General features: G+C 40.2%; 1 protein-coding gene across 1 annotated transcript in view; it reads right to left on the reverse strand.

The window, feature by feature from the left end:
* Window positions 1–9,725: 9,725 nt before the first annotated feature.
* ACER3 (alkaline ceramidase 3) overlaps window positions 9,726–17,617 on the reverse strand; it is a 53,422-nt gene continuing 45,530 nt past the window's right edge. Inside the window, exons 8-11 of the mRNA XM_027677610.1 lie at window positions 16,372–16,473; window positions 13,790–13,894; window positions 12,079–12,124; window positions 9,726–11,587 (exon numbers count right to left, since the gene is read on the reverse strand). Coding sequence (XP_027533411.1) covers window positions 11,534–11,587; window positions 12,079–12,124; window positions 13,790–13,894; window positions 16,372–16,473 — 307 coding nt within the window. The 3' untranslated portion in view covers window positions 9,726–11,533. The remainder of the gene's footprint in view (window positions 11,588–12,078; window positions 12,125–13,789; window positions 13,895–16,371; window positions 16,474–17,617) is intronic.

A 17,617-nucleotide genomic window follows, 5' to 3' on the forward strand; every position in this document is an offset into this window, starting at 1 on the left:
ACTGTTAAAACTATTTAAGGCAAGAATGGCCAGTTTTTATTTTGATTTGGGGTTCTGTCCTTAAAACACATATGTTTAAACATTTGTAGCTGTATAGAGCAATGAATATAACTTTGTCATGGTTTGAAAAGCCTCAAAATCCAATTCCTGATCCCTGGCCCCCCTCCCACATCTCAACCCCATGTGAGATGGGTTTTCCGGACAAAAACACAAGACTCAATATGGGGGGAAGGGAATTATATTACAAGACTGTACACATAAATAAATAGTATAACACACTGCATACAATCTTAACTCTATATCTATCTCTACCATGACAATAATATTTACAATGGGCCAAATCTCTTCTCCCTCCAAATAAAAGTCCAGGAGAGAAGAAGAAGAAAAGACCCCTTCCAGTCTCTCAGCAGCAGGTCTCTCTAGGCAGCAGGCTCTCTGTGTCTTTCATGAAGCAGATGCAGCTGGATCCTTGCCAATGCACACGAGGGAGGCCTCCAAGCCTCTCTCGGCCCCTCGTCTCCAAACAAGTGGTCTTTCCGTGGGCTGCTTTACCCCAGACAAGGTTGCTCCACCACGGTCATATCACGAAGCACCGGGGTCTTCGTGACGGTCTGGTATCCTCAGGGGAAATCAAGCCCCTATGCAGAGCTCCCATGCTCTGACTCAAAGATGGCTGCTAGCTTCTCTGAAGCTGCAGCAAGGGGGGCCAAGGTCACCCCACACACACATTCCTTTGGCCGTCCTGGCGTAGCTCTCAGGAGGCCATGAGCTTCTTAGCTCCTCTCCGCAGTGCTTGCTGCACTCCAGGACTCCTCTCAGGTGGGAGTCCACCACCCCCTCCTCTTTCTCAGAGGGGTCTCTAAGGAGTTTGGGGGAAGTTTGGTTTTTCAGTTCTTACCCCCCGAAACTCTGTCTCTGCAGTGGCTCGGTTCTCTTGTCCTGCTTTCTGCTGCTGGCTCTTTTCTCTCTTTCCTTGCAGAAGTTCCCTCTGTGTTACTGCATGCCGGCTTCTGCTGTTTCTTATCTCTTGGCTCACTGCCACCGTTTCTCCGTCCACTGCTGCTCCGTCGCCGCTCCCAGCGTCTCCCACTGCTGCCTACCGGGGAGAAACTCCCCCAGCTCCTAGCCACAGGCACTCAGCCCGGTCTAACACTGTTCCGAGTCCCTGCAGCCCCCCAACCGGGGGCTGGGGGGGGGGGGGCAGAGCCCCAAGGGGCTCCGAGCCCCTTCCTCGTGGCCTCTACAACATGGCTTCTCTTCTTCTAACAACAAGTACCACCCTTCTTTTCCGGTGGAGAGATATGTTTATATTTTGCAGGAGCATTGATTGGGTCAAACCCCAAGGGTCACCACCCCCTCGGGGGTTACCACTTTTAGCTTCAGGGGGAAAAACCTGGTTCAAACCACTACAAGCTTAAAACTTAAAACAATATAGTAAAACCATGTAGGTTAACCCATATAGCTTATCATTACAGGTCAGGCAGTCTCATCAGAACAGAATTTCTTAAGAGACAAAGTTTCTCTATTGTGAAGCAAAGCTGATAAAGCTGATGAACCAGACAAAACTGTCCTTGTGGTTGTACAAAGTGCACAGACACTGATTGCAAGAGCATGAAGATGTCCCAGAAATAAGAGTTCAAAAAAAGGACAATGCAAGGAAGACTATGGAACAAACAAGAATGACCACTCTGAAGGACCACTGACTCCAAACGGGAGGCGTGTCTAGGAGAGGAACAATTCTGGGAAAGCGGTGGAACAGTATTAGCTAATGCTTTGAATTGTAATGAGGTAACCAAATAAAAGCAAGAGACTTTTGTAACTCATGCATTCACGTTTTTTGGAGAATCTAACATGTCGTGCATCTGAGGTTGTAAATAAAGGAATGCTGCCTGCTAAAACTCATAAATTGAGTCTTAGGGGTTTTCTTTTAAGAGCTGATTTTAGGCATCACACTGGTTTCCCCTGAAGCCTGATCATCATGAGTTTGGTCTGGGGTTGTTGCTGTCATGGTTGTACAAACCTGACATGGGGCTGGTGATGTGCCCTGTGATGCTTACTGGAGAAGAAGGGGTCTCCATAGGTTATAACATGGATTTTGGTATGGGAAAAAGGCCTTTTACTCCATCCTGAACATGAGCACCACGTGATGTGAGCATATGGACAAAACCACTTAGTATCAGATGTCCTGGGCGTTCCTGAAGAGCCACAACTACTCCGGAGGGATGTGCATGAGCGCATCAGCTGCAAAGCAAATTGATAGCCAACTGTCAAATCCAGAGGGAAGTGGCAGAGAGATTTTCAGCAGAAACAAGTCCACAATGGTAATCAGCCCTCCTGTTTCAATTAATGTCAGCGGCAAGAAAACAGCTGGAGTTTGTTTACTTTTCAGATAACCTGTATAAAAATATCCCTTCTGTAACAGCTCTGTTTTCACGCTGTGCCTTTCACGTTCATTGCTGGTTTTCATCTTGCAACTAGCACTTAATCTTGTTCTCATTCCAGCTGAGATGGGATGTAAAAAATGAGATGATTAAAGAAAAAAACCCCAAACAAGTAGAAGAAAAAAAAACAAACCAACCCACAACAAACCAACCCTCAGAGGACTCCAAATGAACAAAACCCTGTTAAGCAATAAAACCCTGTTAAGCAATGACTCACAAGTGCCTGGACAGGTTTGCCTGGCTGCAGAGTGGATTTAGCTGTTCTGTTCATCAATTCTCTTACCTGAGAAGTTGGATTTGTCCCCAGGCATCTACAATACTGCAATATTTTAACAAATGTACTCCATTCTGCTGTTCAGCTCTGAGTCAACACATCAGCTATAAGCAAAAAGCAGTGCTAAGGTTAGACATCCACATAAATCACGGCAGCTCTGATGCTGAGCCGGCCTATAAATATTAGGGGTTTGACATCAGTTTACATCAGCAGAGTAACTTAATTAATTCAATTTCTGTGGGATCATGCAAGCTGCTGTTCATTAGCATTCACCTACCTGATGTCAGCGGTGAGGAATCAGAGTCAGAACCCTCAGTGTCTCAAGGTGCCACTGGGTGCTGTGCCGTGGGCACGTGGTCCACGGGAGCTGCACATCTCAAGCTCCAGCTGGTCCCCGAGCTGGCTCTACATGTATGTCAGTGCCATTAATTACTGCTAATTTCATTAAGTTGTCCTGTGCCTCTTGCATCCTAATTACAAAGTAAGTCTCAGAAAAGGTGATTAATGAGGTTGAATGTTTTTCAGTGGCTATTTGTATTGCTGCAGCAGCTGGAAAGTGTCATTCACTGAGACCTTTGGGTATTGCATGTGAGCAAGGTGAGATACCCAGCTTGTGGGTGTCTCACCTTGGTAAGGAATTTAGGAGCCAGGATGCTGAATTAACCATAGTGATTGCAAAATAGGTCTAAAAGAAGTCTGGAAAGTGTCTGCTTGTAGGTTGGGATGTCTTATCCATTACACACAGTGCTCCATGCATTAGATCTATCTTGGCAAATACAGGGTCCCCTCGCATGTAAAAGGTGATTGAGGACATTGTCCCAGCTCTGTTCCTGCTCAGGGTCCAGGGGACCTCTCCTTCAGCTCACCACATTATCCTGTCTTGAGTGACTGAGCCTGAATCCAGATATTTGTCCTTGTTCCACCTCTGTTGATCCTTTCTCCCATGCCAGCACAACCATGGTGGAGTTGTCCATCTGTCCTGTCCCCATAGGGACCCATCATCAGAGAAGCCTGGCTGAGCCCCAAATTGGTGTTGGACCTACCCCTTCAGGCAACCCGAGTGTGTTCTCAGCTGTTGGAGAAGGGGCAGTTTGGGGAGGCAGCAACAGGGCGGATAGCACTGAAGATACTCTCTGAGGACAGAGAGATATCCCGGTTAGTGCCAAATAACCAATATCACCTTCGGCCAGTTCAAGTCTTGTTTTCCACAAAGACAGGAAATAACATAAGCATGTTCAACAGAAACATGGTTGAGTGCTTGGGTAAGAGCCAAGCCAAAGTCATTTGGGCTCCTTGAGGTACCTTCACAGCAAAGATGAATCACCCATTGACCCATAGAGGAGACAGAACCACCACAGCTCCATTAGTGACTCCATTATCTCCTCCATCTCTATGCACTTAGCAACAAAGATCTAGGCTGGATAGCCAGCTCCTATGCCAACTGGCAGCAACTGTCTCTGTACAGCACCACAAAGAGCCAGATCTCTGATTAGAGCCACTGGGATTTAAGTGTTGCAAATCTAGAGCTTCACTTTTAGCCCTTTAGCAGAGTGAATAAAGGAAAAATAAGGTGGAAATTGGGAGGTGGGGGGAAGAGAGAAATTAATAAAGCTGCAAGTAAATTAGCAGTCTTGAAAGGGAATTGTCAAGCTCAAAATTGAATTTTCTGGTTGGGAGGAGGGCTTTGACAGAACCACAATGTTTTTATCTCTAGGGAAATTTCAAAGTATTACTCAGTTCTAGGCCAGCTGCAAGCTCATTATGCAAAGCTGGATTTCACCCAGCCCAGAATTCTAGCAATGCTTGTCTGAGGAGTTAGGATGTGCCTTTGTGTGCAGCACCACTGAGGGGAGGTGGCACTGCTTCTCCCAGCCATTTACACCACTGGCTCTGAGGTTTCCTGCCCTGTGGCTTGGCCCCCGAATAGTTAATTCAAGGTTGTCCCTGCAGAGACACAGCTTTGAGAGAAATGAGCAGGAGAAAACAGGGTCTCTGAGGACCTGGGAAAGCAGCCAGAAGTGAAGAAAATACCTGACGGTCACTACCAAACCATGGTGAGACTTGCTGGATTAATGCCTAATGGTCCATGATTTCTGCCTGGACAGGTTCTGCCCTGCAGTGATTATCCTCCTCTCTCACTGAAAGAAACAGAAAAAGGGTGAAGCTGAGGCAGGGCAAACTGCACACTCTGGGCTAAATGCACACTCACCTGACTCCTGCCTTTTCGTCTCCCACCTATGTCACACACTTGAATTCCCTTCTAACTGGTGTGTCCTTTGGAAGACCTTGGAGGTGAGATGTTCCTACACTATTTGCAGCCAACGCCACACCTCTGAGGAAGGTCCAGTGCTCAAAGGGCTCCAGCACAAGGCAGAATGATTGGGGAACCCTACTGACATGTAGGCTCAGCCGGTCGTAGTTGCAGGCAGGCAGCTTCCCCATCAGTGCAGGATACACAAATCCTGCTGTTCTACTTGCACATCACTGGCCAAGACATACAATCACCCTTCTACTGAATAGCATCAAGATGAACCACCCAGCCCTGTGCAACACAAAAGCCAAGAAACACCTGGGAAAAGTTGTATTTAAAACAAAATTCTTTAATAATTTGTACTATAAAGACACAAATTAGTGCTTGACTGCAGCATGAATAACAAACAAAATACATTAAATATTTCAAAGCTATTGTGCTTTGCAAAACAAGATATGCTGATACATATAAGCCTAATGTTAGTTACCAGCTGGTTTGGTATGAAGAGTCAGTTCAGTGTATCAAAATTGTCAATAAGCATTGCTCAACACAGCTGTGTTTTACAAGTCAACTGCTACTCATCTGTCACAGTGTTGTTATCTATCTGCAACAATATACTGAATTTCAGGAAGAAAAACCACATGTTAGAACTAATAGTGTCAACGTTAGAAAGTTTGGTCACATAATGCATGGGGGATTTCATGTCCACTACAGGTGGACAGATGTTATTTGATCAGACAGTGACATCACTAGTGCATTAAGCTGAGATCAACAGTCAGCATGAAACAGTCAATGTCAATTTGGAAAATCAAGAAAAAAATGAGTTCTTGTTCAGTCTAAGTAGTGACTGTAAGTAAGCTTATGGTGATTGAAACTCTCTTCCAAAATCCAGGGAGCAATATTATACACAACCAAAGTTCTTCCACAGCGACTGACCAAGGCTCTAATGTAGAAAACATTTTGGCACATAATTTGCTATGAGCATATGTGAAAGTCCATTCTACTCAACATGGTCTTTGGAGAAACATATATATGTTCCAGAGCTTTGGGGAAAGAATGATGAATCTGAGATTGTGCTTACAGTTATTCCTGTGGACAAATAAGCAAAAGACCCCTTACCTTTGCATTTTTAAAAATCCTGACAATCTGCTCTTAAACATCAGGCAGATTCAATTTGTGTGAAATATGTGCAAAAAAAAAATTGCAGGCACTGGTTTAGGGTCTTGCATTAACTGGACTCTGAGCTTGATTCTTCTTAAACCTACAATTACACACCTAATCAAACCTAAACACTTTCAACAAGTAATATAGGAGACTTCTAATGTAAAGTAAGAGGTCCAAGCATCAAAACTGCCCCCATTGTACATATGAATCCCCATATCCCCAACCTTGTTTGAAGCATCTGCCTGGGAGCTCCAGTAATGGGGTTCTGCATAAAGTGCTTGCTCAACTGCTGCGTCCTCACACTGCCTGTCATTGAACTACACAACCCAAAATAAACACCAGCTGTAAGGCTAAATCCCTCAAACAGCTCTTAAAGCCTGGAAAGATGCAACAGCATCAGGGATGTGGGGTAGTCAGGCTCACATTTGAGCCAAACAGAGGCAGCCATATACTGGATAACTAACTGGAAAACCACTAAAAATAGCACTGTGATTCCTGTAGAAGGAGAATTTTTAACAAAAACTGACCCCACCTACCAAAGACTTGGTGTTACAGAACCCAGTGGAAAACAGAGCCCCAGCTCTCAGAAAAGCCTTGAGACAGAGAGATCAGGCACTTGGCAGCTGTAGGCAGTTGTGCGTGAGAAACTGAGCAAAGAAACCTAAAACAAATCTTAATAGTTATACAGGACATTCTCTATAGATTACAGACTCTGAAACAAAGCTGGCAGAGGACATTCCAGATGGATAAGAAATGTATTCATTCATGTATGAAACAATCCGTGTCACGTTCCATCCTCATAAAACAGCCGCTAAGTAATCTACAATGAGCTGAATGTAACAGAGACCACATCACTCCTATGGTGAAGAGTGTAGAGTCAACACAGAAAGTTAAATGTATAAATAGCAAAACATTCAAATAGCTAAAGTGCAGATACCAGGAGGGCTGACGTAATACTATGGGATTCTGTGCTTAATCTTTGTTATTCTCTTTTTATGTAAGATTTCTTAATCTCCTTCTGGCTTTGCTCTGCTCGTGGGTAATAAAGACTCCATCATTTATCCGTCTTCATGATAAAGTCTCACAGTCAAACAGCACTTCACAGTTAAAGTGCAAATGGGGTTTAAAGAAAACCAAAAGTTTTACCTGAATATGTTAAAATATGGGGAGCACAATTCCACCAAAACAAAGGTGTGTTCCTGAATTCTGATGTCTACTAAAGAAAATAGCAGTGCTGCTTTGTTACAGCTCATCTTTGTCTGAGAAGTGTTGTATTGAATTTTTTCACCACCTGCTATTGAATGTCATAATATATCCACAGAGAGAATCAGGTTTAAAAAAAAAAAAAAGGTATTACTGAAATTTTTGAATGCAGATTAAACAAGGTGGTAGCGATTGTGAGATACACCGATGGTATTGGGAGGATTTGCTGTTGCCAAGAGTTTCACATGGAAGAGTTTGCTGAAAAAGACATTCAGGTGCTCAAAACCGAATGCTGGGAGCAAATCCACTACAGTCAAAAGAATCAACTGCATTTCAAACCTTACAATTTAGCTTCAGCCAAACAAGACAGCCCCAGGGATAAACATAGCACAAAATTGGATTAGAAGATAATTAAAACTAATTATAAAGCACTATTTTCCATCGCATTCCTCTTAAAACACTTCGCTACACCTGTCTGAAGTCCTCCTACTTGAATCTCTTTCTAAAGCAGACAGACTTACACACAGATGAACAGCAGACTGAGCACAAGCTGTAAGTGACAGACACCAAACAAGTCAGGATGTTTACAGGGAGTGAACAGAGTCAGTCACAAATCAATATAATACTGTTGCCACTCTCAGGGGCTGCATGGTGTAAGTCAGGCTGCTCTAATATCCACACATTCAGGCAAATGTAATTAAGGGCACAGGTATTGTACAATACATGACAGAGGTAGATTGGCCAGTGATAGACTGCATATTCCAACTCTGACTATGGGGTAGGCTTCTAAACACTCATGAGCAGCACATCATCCCTGTGCTAACACAAAAAGCATTAAGATGAAGTCCGGAGATGACTAATACTGCTAGCCAACAACACTGCCCTCAGAATATGGGTGAGATTCCTCCTCATGTCTTCTCTTCAGTTCTGGATAACGCATGTCTTGAGCTGTATCCAAAAAATCTAGATTCCCAGAATAAAGTATAGTTTTGATCTGTACTGCAAGAATAATTTTGAGGTTTTCCTCTTATTTCCAAGAAAGAATTTTTCAGCTCACGTTCTGCAGAACTACTTGTTGCTCACCTGTGTCAAACTGTAGTTTGTAAAATATGGCAGATTTCCTGGTTCTTTGTAGATGTTAAAGAATAGAAGAGTTCATTGCTATCAAGTCCATCCAACACATTCTGAAAGATTCATATTAAATTACATGTTACTTCTCTTTAACGCAGTTGCTGTTTGAATCCTACTCAAAAAATAGTATCAAATGTGACCTTATAAGATGTAGTGCAAGAAAAGTTTGGGATATGCTGCTCTAAGGTCTGTAGAAAAAAAAAAAGATCAGCATTGTCATACAAGTGATATAAATAAAAAGCAATTTAACAGACATTTAACACATTACAGGAGTAAGGATGTACGTCTTTCCAGGCACTAGAAAAGGCAGTCTGAACTTCAGTAACATGTAGTTAAAACTGGCTTGTCATTTTCAATATCACTCACAAGATCAGTAAGGCAGTCAAACCAAAGCACCCATGATTTTAGATTATTTATGCTTAGAAGGATACACAGGTAAATTACATTCTTCAAGATCTAATATAACCTGTTGAAAGAAAGGTTGCTGGCAGAGTGGTAAGAGGTGTGCATGTTTTTGGTCATTTGGAATGAAGGAAAAAGCCAAATTGCATGATTTTTTAAAGATAAAAACATCAATGACAAATGATACATGAATGAAAAACTATCAGCAGCATAAAATTAAAATAAGAGCTTTTCCAACTTTTTTTTTTCTAAATCCTGACAATTCAAATCAACACAGTCTGAAAAAAAACTCCATCATACACTTCCTAGTTGCAAATGTGCTGGAGAATCAACAAATTCTTTAAAATATACCATTGTAGAGATATCTGAACAATAAGAAAGTAGCTTTTTGGGATGCTCTGGTTCTTGCAATTACAGGGAAAGTAAACAGAGCCCTAAGATCCTTCAGTAACAAAACTAAGGCCACTAAAATAAAGGTTTTGTTAATTTTCATAAAAATAATATCAGTGCCTAGCAGATGTCACAAGTGACTGTTGATATGTCTTTTTGCTGCATTGCTCCTCTTATGGGATTCTTTTCCTAACTAACAAAAACATGCAAACATACTAAATAAGAAAATGGGATACAGTGTGCAGAAGAATGCTTGAGAGAGCCTGGAGGTGAACAGGCAGGCACTTATTTTCAAGCTACATTTTTAAAACAGTTCTCAAATCTCTTTACAAAAAATATGCCTTCTGGATAATTAAAGACACTTGATCCACAACAGCATTTTCCTACCTCTATGCTAATTATTCTATTTTTTTTCAGTCTGAAAAGCACTCAAATTTCCCAACACAGATGCTGACCTTGACTATGGAACTGGAGCCTACTGACACCAAATCTGCTCTAAAATTAACCCTCAGGTGCCTTTATAGTGGTTTACAAGTTGAAATGCACTGCTATCAGCATGTCAGTGAGTGCTCACTGAACTCACTCAAGGTTAAGTATCTTTTCCCAGCCCCAAGTCTGGGACTATTTGATCCCAAGAGTCCAGGGTCAGTCACATAACAAAAGCCATATTTTTATCTGGAGAGTCACATCAGTAGGAGTGTTACTGATGGATATGAAAGATGCAGATAAACTGCAAACAGAGAAAAAGACAGTAAAGGAAGGAGACCATTTCAGCCACGCTGATTGTACAACAGTCAGGACTTTGAGATCTGGGAGACAGCTTTACAGCTGCATTATCGTGCCTTGCTGCTGTGGGCACACTTCAAACCAATATAGAATGGGATTTCCCATCAGTCCGAGCATTTCCCTTTTTTAAATCCCTCAGAGCATCAAAAGCAGACAAAAATTGCATAGCACGGCAGCAAGTAGGCACAGAGACAGACTATGTTAGTTGCCCCAAAACCAAGACAATCAAAACCACAGCCTTCATATGAGGTATATTTTGAAAAACTGTGTTAGTTTAATGTTTCCTTTACATTGACTTCTTAACTTTCACCAGCTGGGTAAATGAAAACTGCAGAAAGCAGAGGGTTTGTCCCCCCCATTAATCCCTAAAGTTTGGTTTTAGAAAGGTGGTCAACTTTCCACAGAGTAACCATGTGACAGACAGATTAAGAGCAAGCCAAGTGCTGCCACTTATATTTGGGGTATCCTCAACCTCAATCTTGTTCTTTACTCCTTCTTCAACATTTCTGAATAAGAAGATGGTTCTGAAAGTCAGACCAATATTTAAGACTTGTAAAATACAGGGAAGATGAATTCAGAGCTGAACTAGCACGCCTCTAAGGTGTTTGTCAATCTGTATGAATGGAAAATGGGAAGTAAAAAGCAGGGATAGAAAAGGAGGTATGTAAGTAATAATTATAAAAAAATAAAAAAGAGTGTTTCTTATGTTTCTACAGTCACTCTACAGTTTCCTGATGAATCACTGGTCAAACAAATCAGGAATTCAGTTTCCAGACACAAAAAAGAATCCCTATAAGGCTTCACCATTTCAGTGTCTTCAGCTGGTCACACCCTGGAACATCCTCCATGATGAACCTCTCAGTCAGACTAAAGAGAAAATAGAAGCTTGGTACAAAATGAACTAAATGGCACAGGTATCACAACCATTTTGCTTAAAATATAAATTGTAACGGAGGCTGTGGAAAAGCAAGATAGAATAAAGCCCTAAATCAACCATTACATACTTCATTAATTGTATAAAAGTGCAAGATTAAAGTAGTTCAGGTTAAGCATTCAGTTCACTATAGGCCACAAATGCTTAGCTTGGTCATCAATGGCCTAGCTTTGTCATTCAGTTACTAATATTAGTTTAAACCACAGAAAGAACAAAAACTGAATGAAAAAAAGTATGCAATCCACTTCGAAAATGGTTAGATTTCTGTGACCAGCACGAAATATTACTTCAATATCATCAGCTATACAATATATACATAAAAATATTGTGTCTTAATCTTTGTTTTAACAACTTAGAATAAAGCTGTACTAAACTCTATTTCCCTAGTGTGCCAACTCTTTGCTCTGTTCCGGCCGACTGGCCCAGTAATACAGAGAAGTCCTTTTATAGCAATGGTACTTGGATTGATCCACAATTTTGACACTTCAGCCATAGTAACTGTTGAAATGCTTTATTCAGCCAGGCTAGGTGATCTCATGCGACTGTCCAGGGCTCAGTCAAAGCTTCTTGGGTGGCTCCACAAGAAGAACAGGCCATATTCCAAAAACAAACTGTTAAAAGAAAAATAGGAAGAGGGGAAAGATTCCTTGGAATATTATGTTTCTTGGATCAGAAAGCAAACACTATTAAACTTAATGTAATGAAAAGGACAAAGGGGTAATGGCTCCAAAATGAAAGACTGTAGATTCAGATTTGATATTAGGAAGAAATTCTTCCCTGTGAGGGTAGTGAGGCAATGAAACAGGTTGCCCAGAGAAGTTGTGGATGCTCCATCCCTGGAAGTGTTCATGGCCAGGACAGAGCTCTGAGTAACCTGGTGTAGTGGAAGGTGTCCCTGCCCATGGCAGAGAGGGTGAAACTAGATGATCATTAAGGTGCCTTTCAATACAAACCATTCTGTGATTCTCTGAAAATTTCAACCGCATTTCCTGGGATGTAAGTAGAAGTCAAAAACACTACCCTAACAGCATAATTACTGATCCCCAACACAAGTTCAAAGCACAAGATATCCAAATGCACATTAATGAACACAACTGCTTACCTTCACCTTTGGCCTGTGTTTCAGGAAAAGTGTCCTTGTGTATAAACTGAGGAGAAGGAAAAAAGCATGCTTAAAATTTCATGTATAAGACAGCATATAAAATAATGATGTACTAATCCCAGTTTTATTTTCCAACTAGAAAGGAATGGTTTCTGTAATTGCAGGGCTACCCACTCTGCCTAGATTTATTCAAAACAGGAGACATTAACTTACAGTAAATCCCTCTGTACTAGACTCTGATCAGCAAATTAATTTACCCTATCACCTATGTGGGGAGAAAGAAAGAAACCCAGAGGGGTAAAAAAAAAATTAAACGAACTAGAGTCGGTCATTTTAGAAGGATGAAATATAGCAGATGTAGAAGAGGGGAAAAGAGCATAGCTTGATTCTTTCTCTCGCTTTTGTTCTTAGACACTTTCTCCTCTTAGCAGATCTTTTCCTGTGTATGATCTCACTTTTTTAAAGAGGACATAGATGATGCCACCGTGTGGCTAAGAAAATATTCAGGAAACTACTTCAGAGAAAGCTTACAGTCCATTGGGGTAAGACAGAAAAATCAGGCATCTGCACATTCCCCAAGGGATAGAGGATACAACCCCAAATTATTTATGTGCTGCATGTTGGAAAAAACCTTGCCTATGCTTGATTCCTGTACAGAATTTTCTTAAAAATATTATCTTTAGGGTAGCAGACAACCTGTCAGCCAAAATGGAGTAACTGTTTTCAATATACCTTGACATATTTTTTTAATATATATATATATAAAGGTACATATATATATATACATCTACATATGTATAGATACATAAATACTTGTATATATGTGTGCATATATGTATACACGCGTAAATATAAAACAAAAGCTAACAGATCAGCTGTTGGAACCGTACTTATTTTCCTTGCATTTTCCTTTTACCAGGTATTTTAACATCTGACCAAAAAGAAGAATACCATGCTAGATGTAGGAAAATTGATATGTAATCAGGTTTCCTGAACTACATAGACTGTATCTGTAAAACAGACATCCTCTTAAGTTATGGCTAAGTGGTAAAATATTATTTCATTATATGATGAACAAACTGCAGAAATTCTTCACAGACTTTAGCTTAAATTCCGGTCCCTGATTCCACTAGATGGTGGCATAGAGCAAAAACGAGACAAACATCTTCTGGCTCCAGATTTGCTAACTTACATTCTTGTTTAAATCTCCTCCTAAAACTAATATCCTGCCCTTCTGGGAACAGCTTTACTACAACTACTTCAGCCATCACCCTTCTGCACTACTGCATGATGCCTGCTAGTTTTTAGGAATGACAGTGCCTATCAAAAAGATTAGTTGTGCTCTGAAATTTAAACATGTTAAAGTACTTTAATACCTGTCTGTTCTTGAGCAGCAATCCTAATGGCTTACATTCTGAAATTAATATAATGTCAAATAGTTTTCCAGTTTAACTGCCAAAGGGTTCTCGTTTCTGAATTACATTTTCTTGAAGAACCATGACTATTTAAAGACAAGTGATTACATTTTGAAGAACATAAAATAATTGTAGAGAGCTTTTAGATCAGTTGCAAAGAGGAAAGGAAACCTTGCATTGGTGTAATAAGCCATTTTCCTGCACTTCTGGATGATACGACATTCTGAAGTACATCTGAACCTGGGAAAACTCCTAAGATCTCATTATGGACATCCAGTTTAGAAAACATTTCCTACCTTAGCAGGATGTGAAGGTAAGAACCCAGGCCTGTGAGAATATGCCACCATGCATGAAACTGTGTCACAGCTCCCACCACAGGAGGCATCTTCTCTCGTAGTGCTCTGAAAGAAAGAAGCTCCACGCAATAGGAATTTTTTTCCAAGCTAAGCAATCTCAAATCACAATATTTGACTGTCAGATCACACATTATTGTTTCGATATCTTAGGCGTGTGCTTGATGGTTAAGGTTTCACATGATCAGGCTTTCAGCAGATGAGGAGCAGCAGTCATACCTTATACTGCCAGTACAGAAAGATATCGGCATACTGACTTTCTTACACATTTTAAAAAAGTACACACTTCCTCATACAATGAGTGATCAGATATGTCTGGACTCTGATTTCAGGGGATATATTTACAGCATCCCACAGGCCCAAATGAATTCTACCATCCTCCTCACCAAAACTCTGTGAACTCTGTCCACAGGATGAAACACTGAGTTTAAGGTCCAAGAGAGGAAATGGGATCTATCAAATATCAGCACTTTACATGTGGTAATCACACCACCTATTCTCCCGGTCCATGGGACCTTAACTTGCCTTTCTCTGTTGGACTCTAAATCAGGGACAAAATGGGTGTTTAGCGAGGAAACAATGAAAGTAGAGGGTCTGAAATACTCTGCCAAGATGCTTTGTATTTTGCAGTTATGGGATGTGAGCTGCTTAGCTACTTGGAAAGGGGCTAAGGGATGGAGGTAGAGAAATAAAGGGGAGGAGTTACATTGCTCTGATTTCTCCTACTCACTAAGCTTCTGCAGATATTGCCTATTTTGGTTGATGGTGGAGCAAATGTTTGCACCTGCTTGTCTTTTTTCACTTTTATTTCACATTCAGTCAAAACAAAAAAGGGAAAACAATTGTATATGTTAAGGAAGAAAAATGTGTAGCTTCTTACTTACTGCTTGATGTTATAGTACTTAGTCCCCCTGACTAAATCCTGAGCTATTGCTTAGTTTTCAGAGCTGCTCAGTCACAAATATTAGCGCAGAGCTTCAATTCAACCAGCCCAGCAATGACACAGTGGAACACACTTGATGTGCTGTCAGCCTGGCACAACCTCTGAGCCTTTGGATGGCAGGAAATTTCAAAGCCCATATTCAAAAGTGCATGGTTCCAGCCAGGGAAACTGAGTGCTACAGATTTTGTTATTTTGATTAAAAAAAAAAAAATTAAAATAAACTGCAGATTTAATGAAATATGGAAAAATAAAACCCGAACCAAAACCCAATTTTGAACTTGAAAACCAAACAGAGCAGGTAGGTGGATGATTCACAAGTTAGAGCTTTAGAGACCAAAAGATTTCAAGGCATTGAAATGCATTTTCTCCAAAGGTTCAAATTATAATGCCACTGATAGAAATCCAAGGCTCTGCAGATGTCTGATTAAACCTAGTAAACAAGCATTTTTTTGTTTTCAGCACCATAACCAAACAAGTATTACAGGAAGTATACTAGCATTTTTCCCTTTACAAAATGAGGATGGAGAAAAGTGCCTCAGCAGCTGGAGTAATTTTTGGGCCTAGGAACCAGCTCAAAAGACCTATGGACCCACAGCAGCTCAGGAAGCTTGGTGAGTCGGGGGTTACAATCTCGCCAATGAGGTGAGGCAGCTGCAAAAATCAACCCTGATGCCAATATTTGCAAAGTAACTGCATACCCTACCACTTGTGTTGGCAAATAACTTTTCTATCCCATGTGTATCAAGTCCTTCTAGGGATGAGCACCATATATTATATTAATTTTTTTTTTTAAAAAGTTTCAAGAATTCTCTGTTGGAGTTAACTTTCAGTTGGCCTAACCTAGTGCAGGAACTACAGAGCCAAAAGGGACAGATGGAAAACTCAGACTCCTTTACAGCACACTATTATTTGGCCCTGACAAAGCAACCTACTGGGATAATTCTGTACACCACAGATTCAGTGGCATAACAGTGTTTCAAATTGCCAAAAGTGTATTTTTCAGGATGCTGGAATCAACCTTTTCATCTCCTCCAGTTTCTGGCGGAACACACGTATCACAACTGGGTGTTGTCTACTGGTAACATATATATTGTAACAGGTATTTCTTTTATGTTTATTGGTAACATATATATTGAAATTGGTATTTCTGTAATGTGCAGAACTACTGGTTTTGATATTTTGCTGGAAAATGGCAAGAGCAGAAATAAAAAAAAAACACAAAACCAAAACAACAAACCAGCAAGATAAAAACATGTTCAGACGAAATTAAGTGTAAATAGCAGGCTTTAATAAGCTAGAGATTCTCCAAATTACTTCAGTGACATAACTTCTCTCAATTTAATTTCAAGTTAGAGATATATATAAAAAATAAATCTATTAATGGATAAAAAACATTAAACTAAAAAAATCTGTTAAGTGCTGAATCTAGTTATGAGTAAACTGGATAAAACCCTCATGGATGTTTTGTAGGTAGCATACCATATGTAACATGAGATGGACTTGAATATACACCACAGAAACAATCAAATCTTTATACTAAAAGACTATTTAGAGTTATCCAGACAAAGTGAAAAAAACTCACCTCAATTTATCACAGAAAATGTTGTCCACATTCCAGAGAAAAAATCCCATTAAAAATACAGTTAAAGACGTATAGCCTAGACCTCTAAGCCATGGGTATACCCTAGAGAGAGAGAAATAACGCAAAGTTTAGTTCAGAATGCTTTAAAGGCAGTGTGTAACATACACAAATACTATTACATATTAAAAAAATGCTTTATCAATTTGGCTTTTTCCCCAAAAGAAAAAATATTAACTTCAAATTTCATCTATTTAAATATTGTATTTACTTCTCCTCTCTCCTGACTTCACATTCTCTGAGACAGTTCTTTTAAATGCTTCACTTCTATATATCTAATTGTTTCCCTAAATACTGCATCTCCTAATGAAACAAGGAAGTGAGAAAACTGACGTTGGCTAAAAGGCACTAATTCTTCAGTCCCACATATAATCTTTCATTTAAAAAAAACCAAAACAAGAAACCATGTTACAAATTAGGATTGTCTCAAAAGAAGAGGCTCTTTTCGAATAGATATCCCTATACTAGGGAACTTGCTTAAATACAGTGTTTCAAAATGACTTTCGTGAACACAGACCACCATGACCAACAACTAACCAAATGAATGGTATTAGAAAACAGTAACCTTATGTGTATTTTAGACTTAAGTGCTGCTGGAGATAGAAAAATATCAATTTAATTTTGGGAGAAAAAAAATCCTGTTTAAGATACGGGAAACACACTGAAGAATCAGATGCAAGGAAGTGCATCATTAATTAACTTAGTCTCCCTATCTACATTCAGGTTGGACCGTGGAATCATAAACTTGCTACATGGAAGGCTCCTTTCCCACTAATAAGACAAGTCCAAAAGCAAAGCCAAATCCAACCCTAAAAGGCTGCCATGAAATACTGTTCAAGTTATTTTTAAGTGTTATGAATGCACCGTTGAAATTCTGGGTTAAAATGCATTCCTGAGCTGCTTTTCCCTCCATTGTGTGTGCTACACACAGCACATATTTCAGAGCTGTGAGCACTGGGAACAAAAAAGTGCAAAACATAACAGGTAGAGCTTCTTCCACAGGGCAAGCTAACCAGATACAAGCTGTATATGTTAACAAATACACTGCTAATATAAACTATCAAAACTATTACTTGTTTATCTAATAAATGTGTGGAGCATCATGCAGTACATGGCAGAAACTACATTGTAATATTCCCAACTCAGTGCTCCAGGGACATAAGCAAGACCAAGACATTAAGGAGCACTA

Source organism: Neopelma chrysocephalum, unplaced genomic scaffold, assembly GCF_003984885.1.
Source record: "Neopelma chrysocephalum unplaced genomic scaffold, ASM398488v2 Primary Assembly neopelma1_43, whole genome shotgun sequence".
NCBI classification, from domain to species: domain Eukaryota; kingdom Metazoa; phylum Chordata; class Aves; order Passeriformes; family Pipridae; genus Neopelma; species Neopelma chrysocephalum.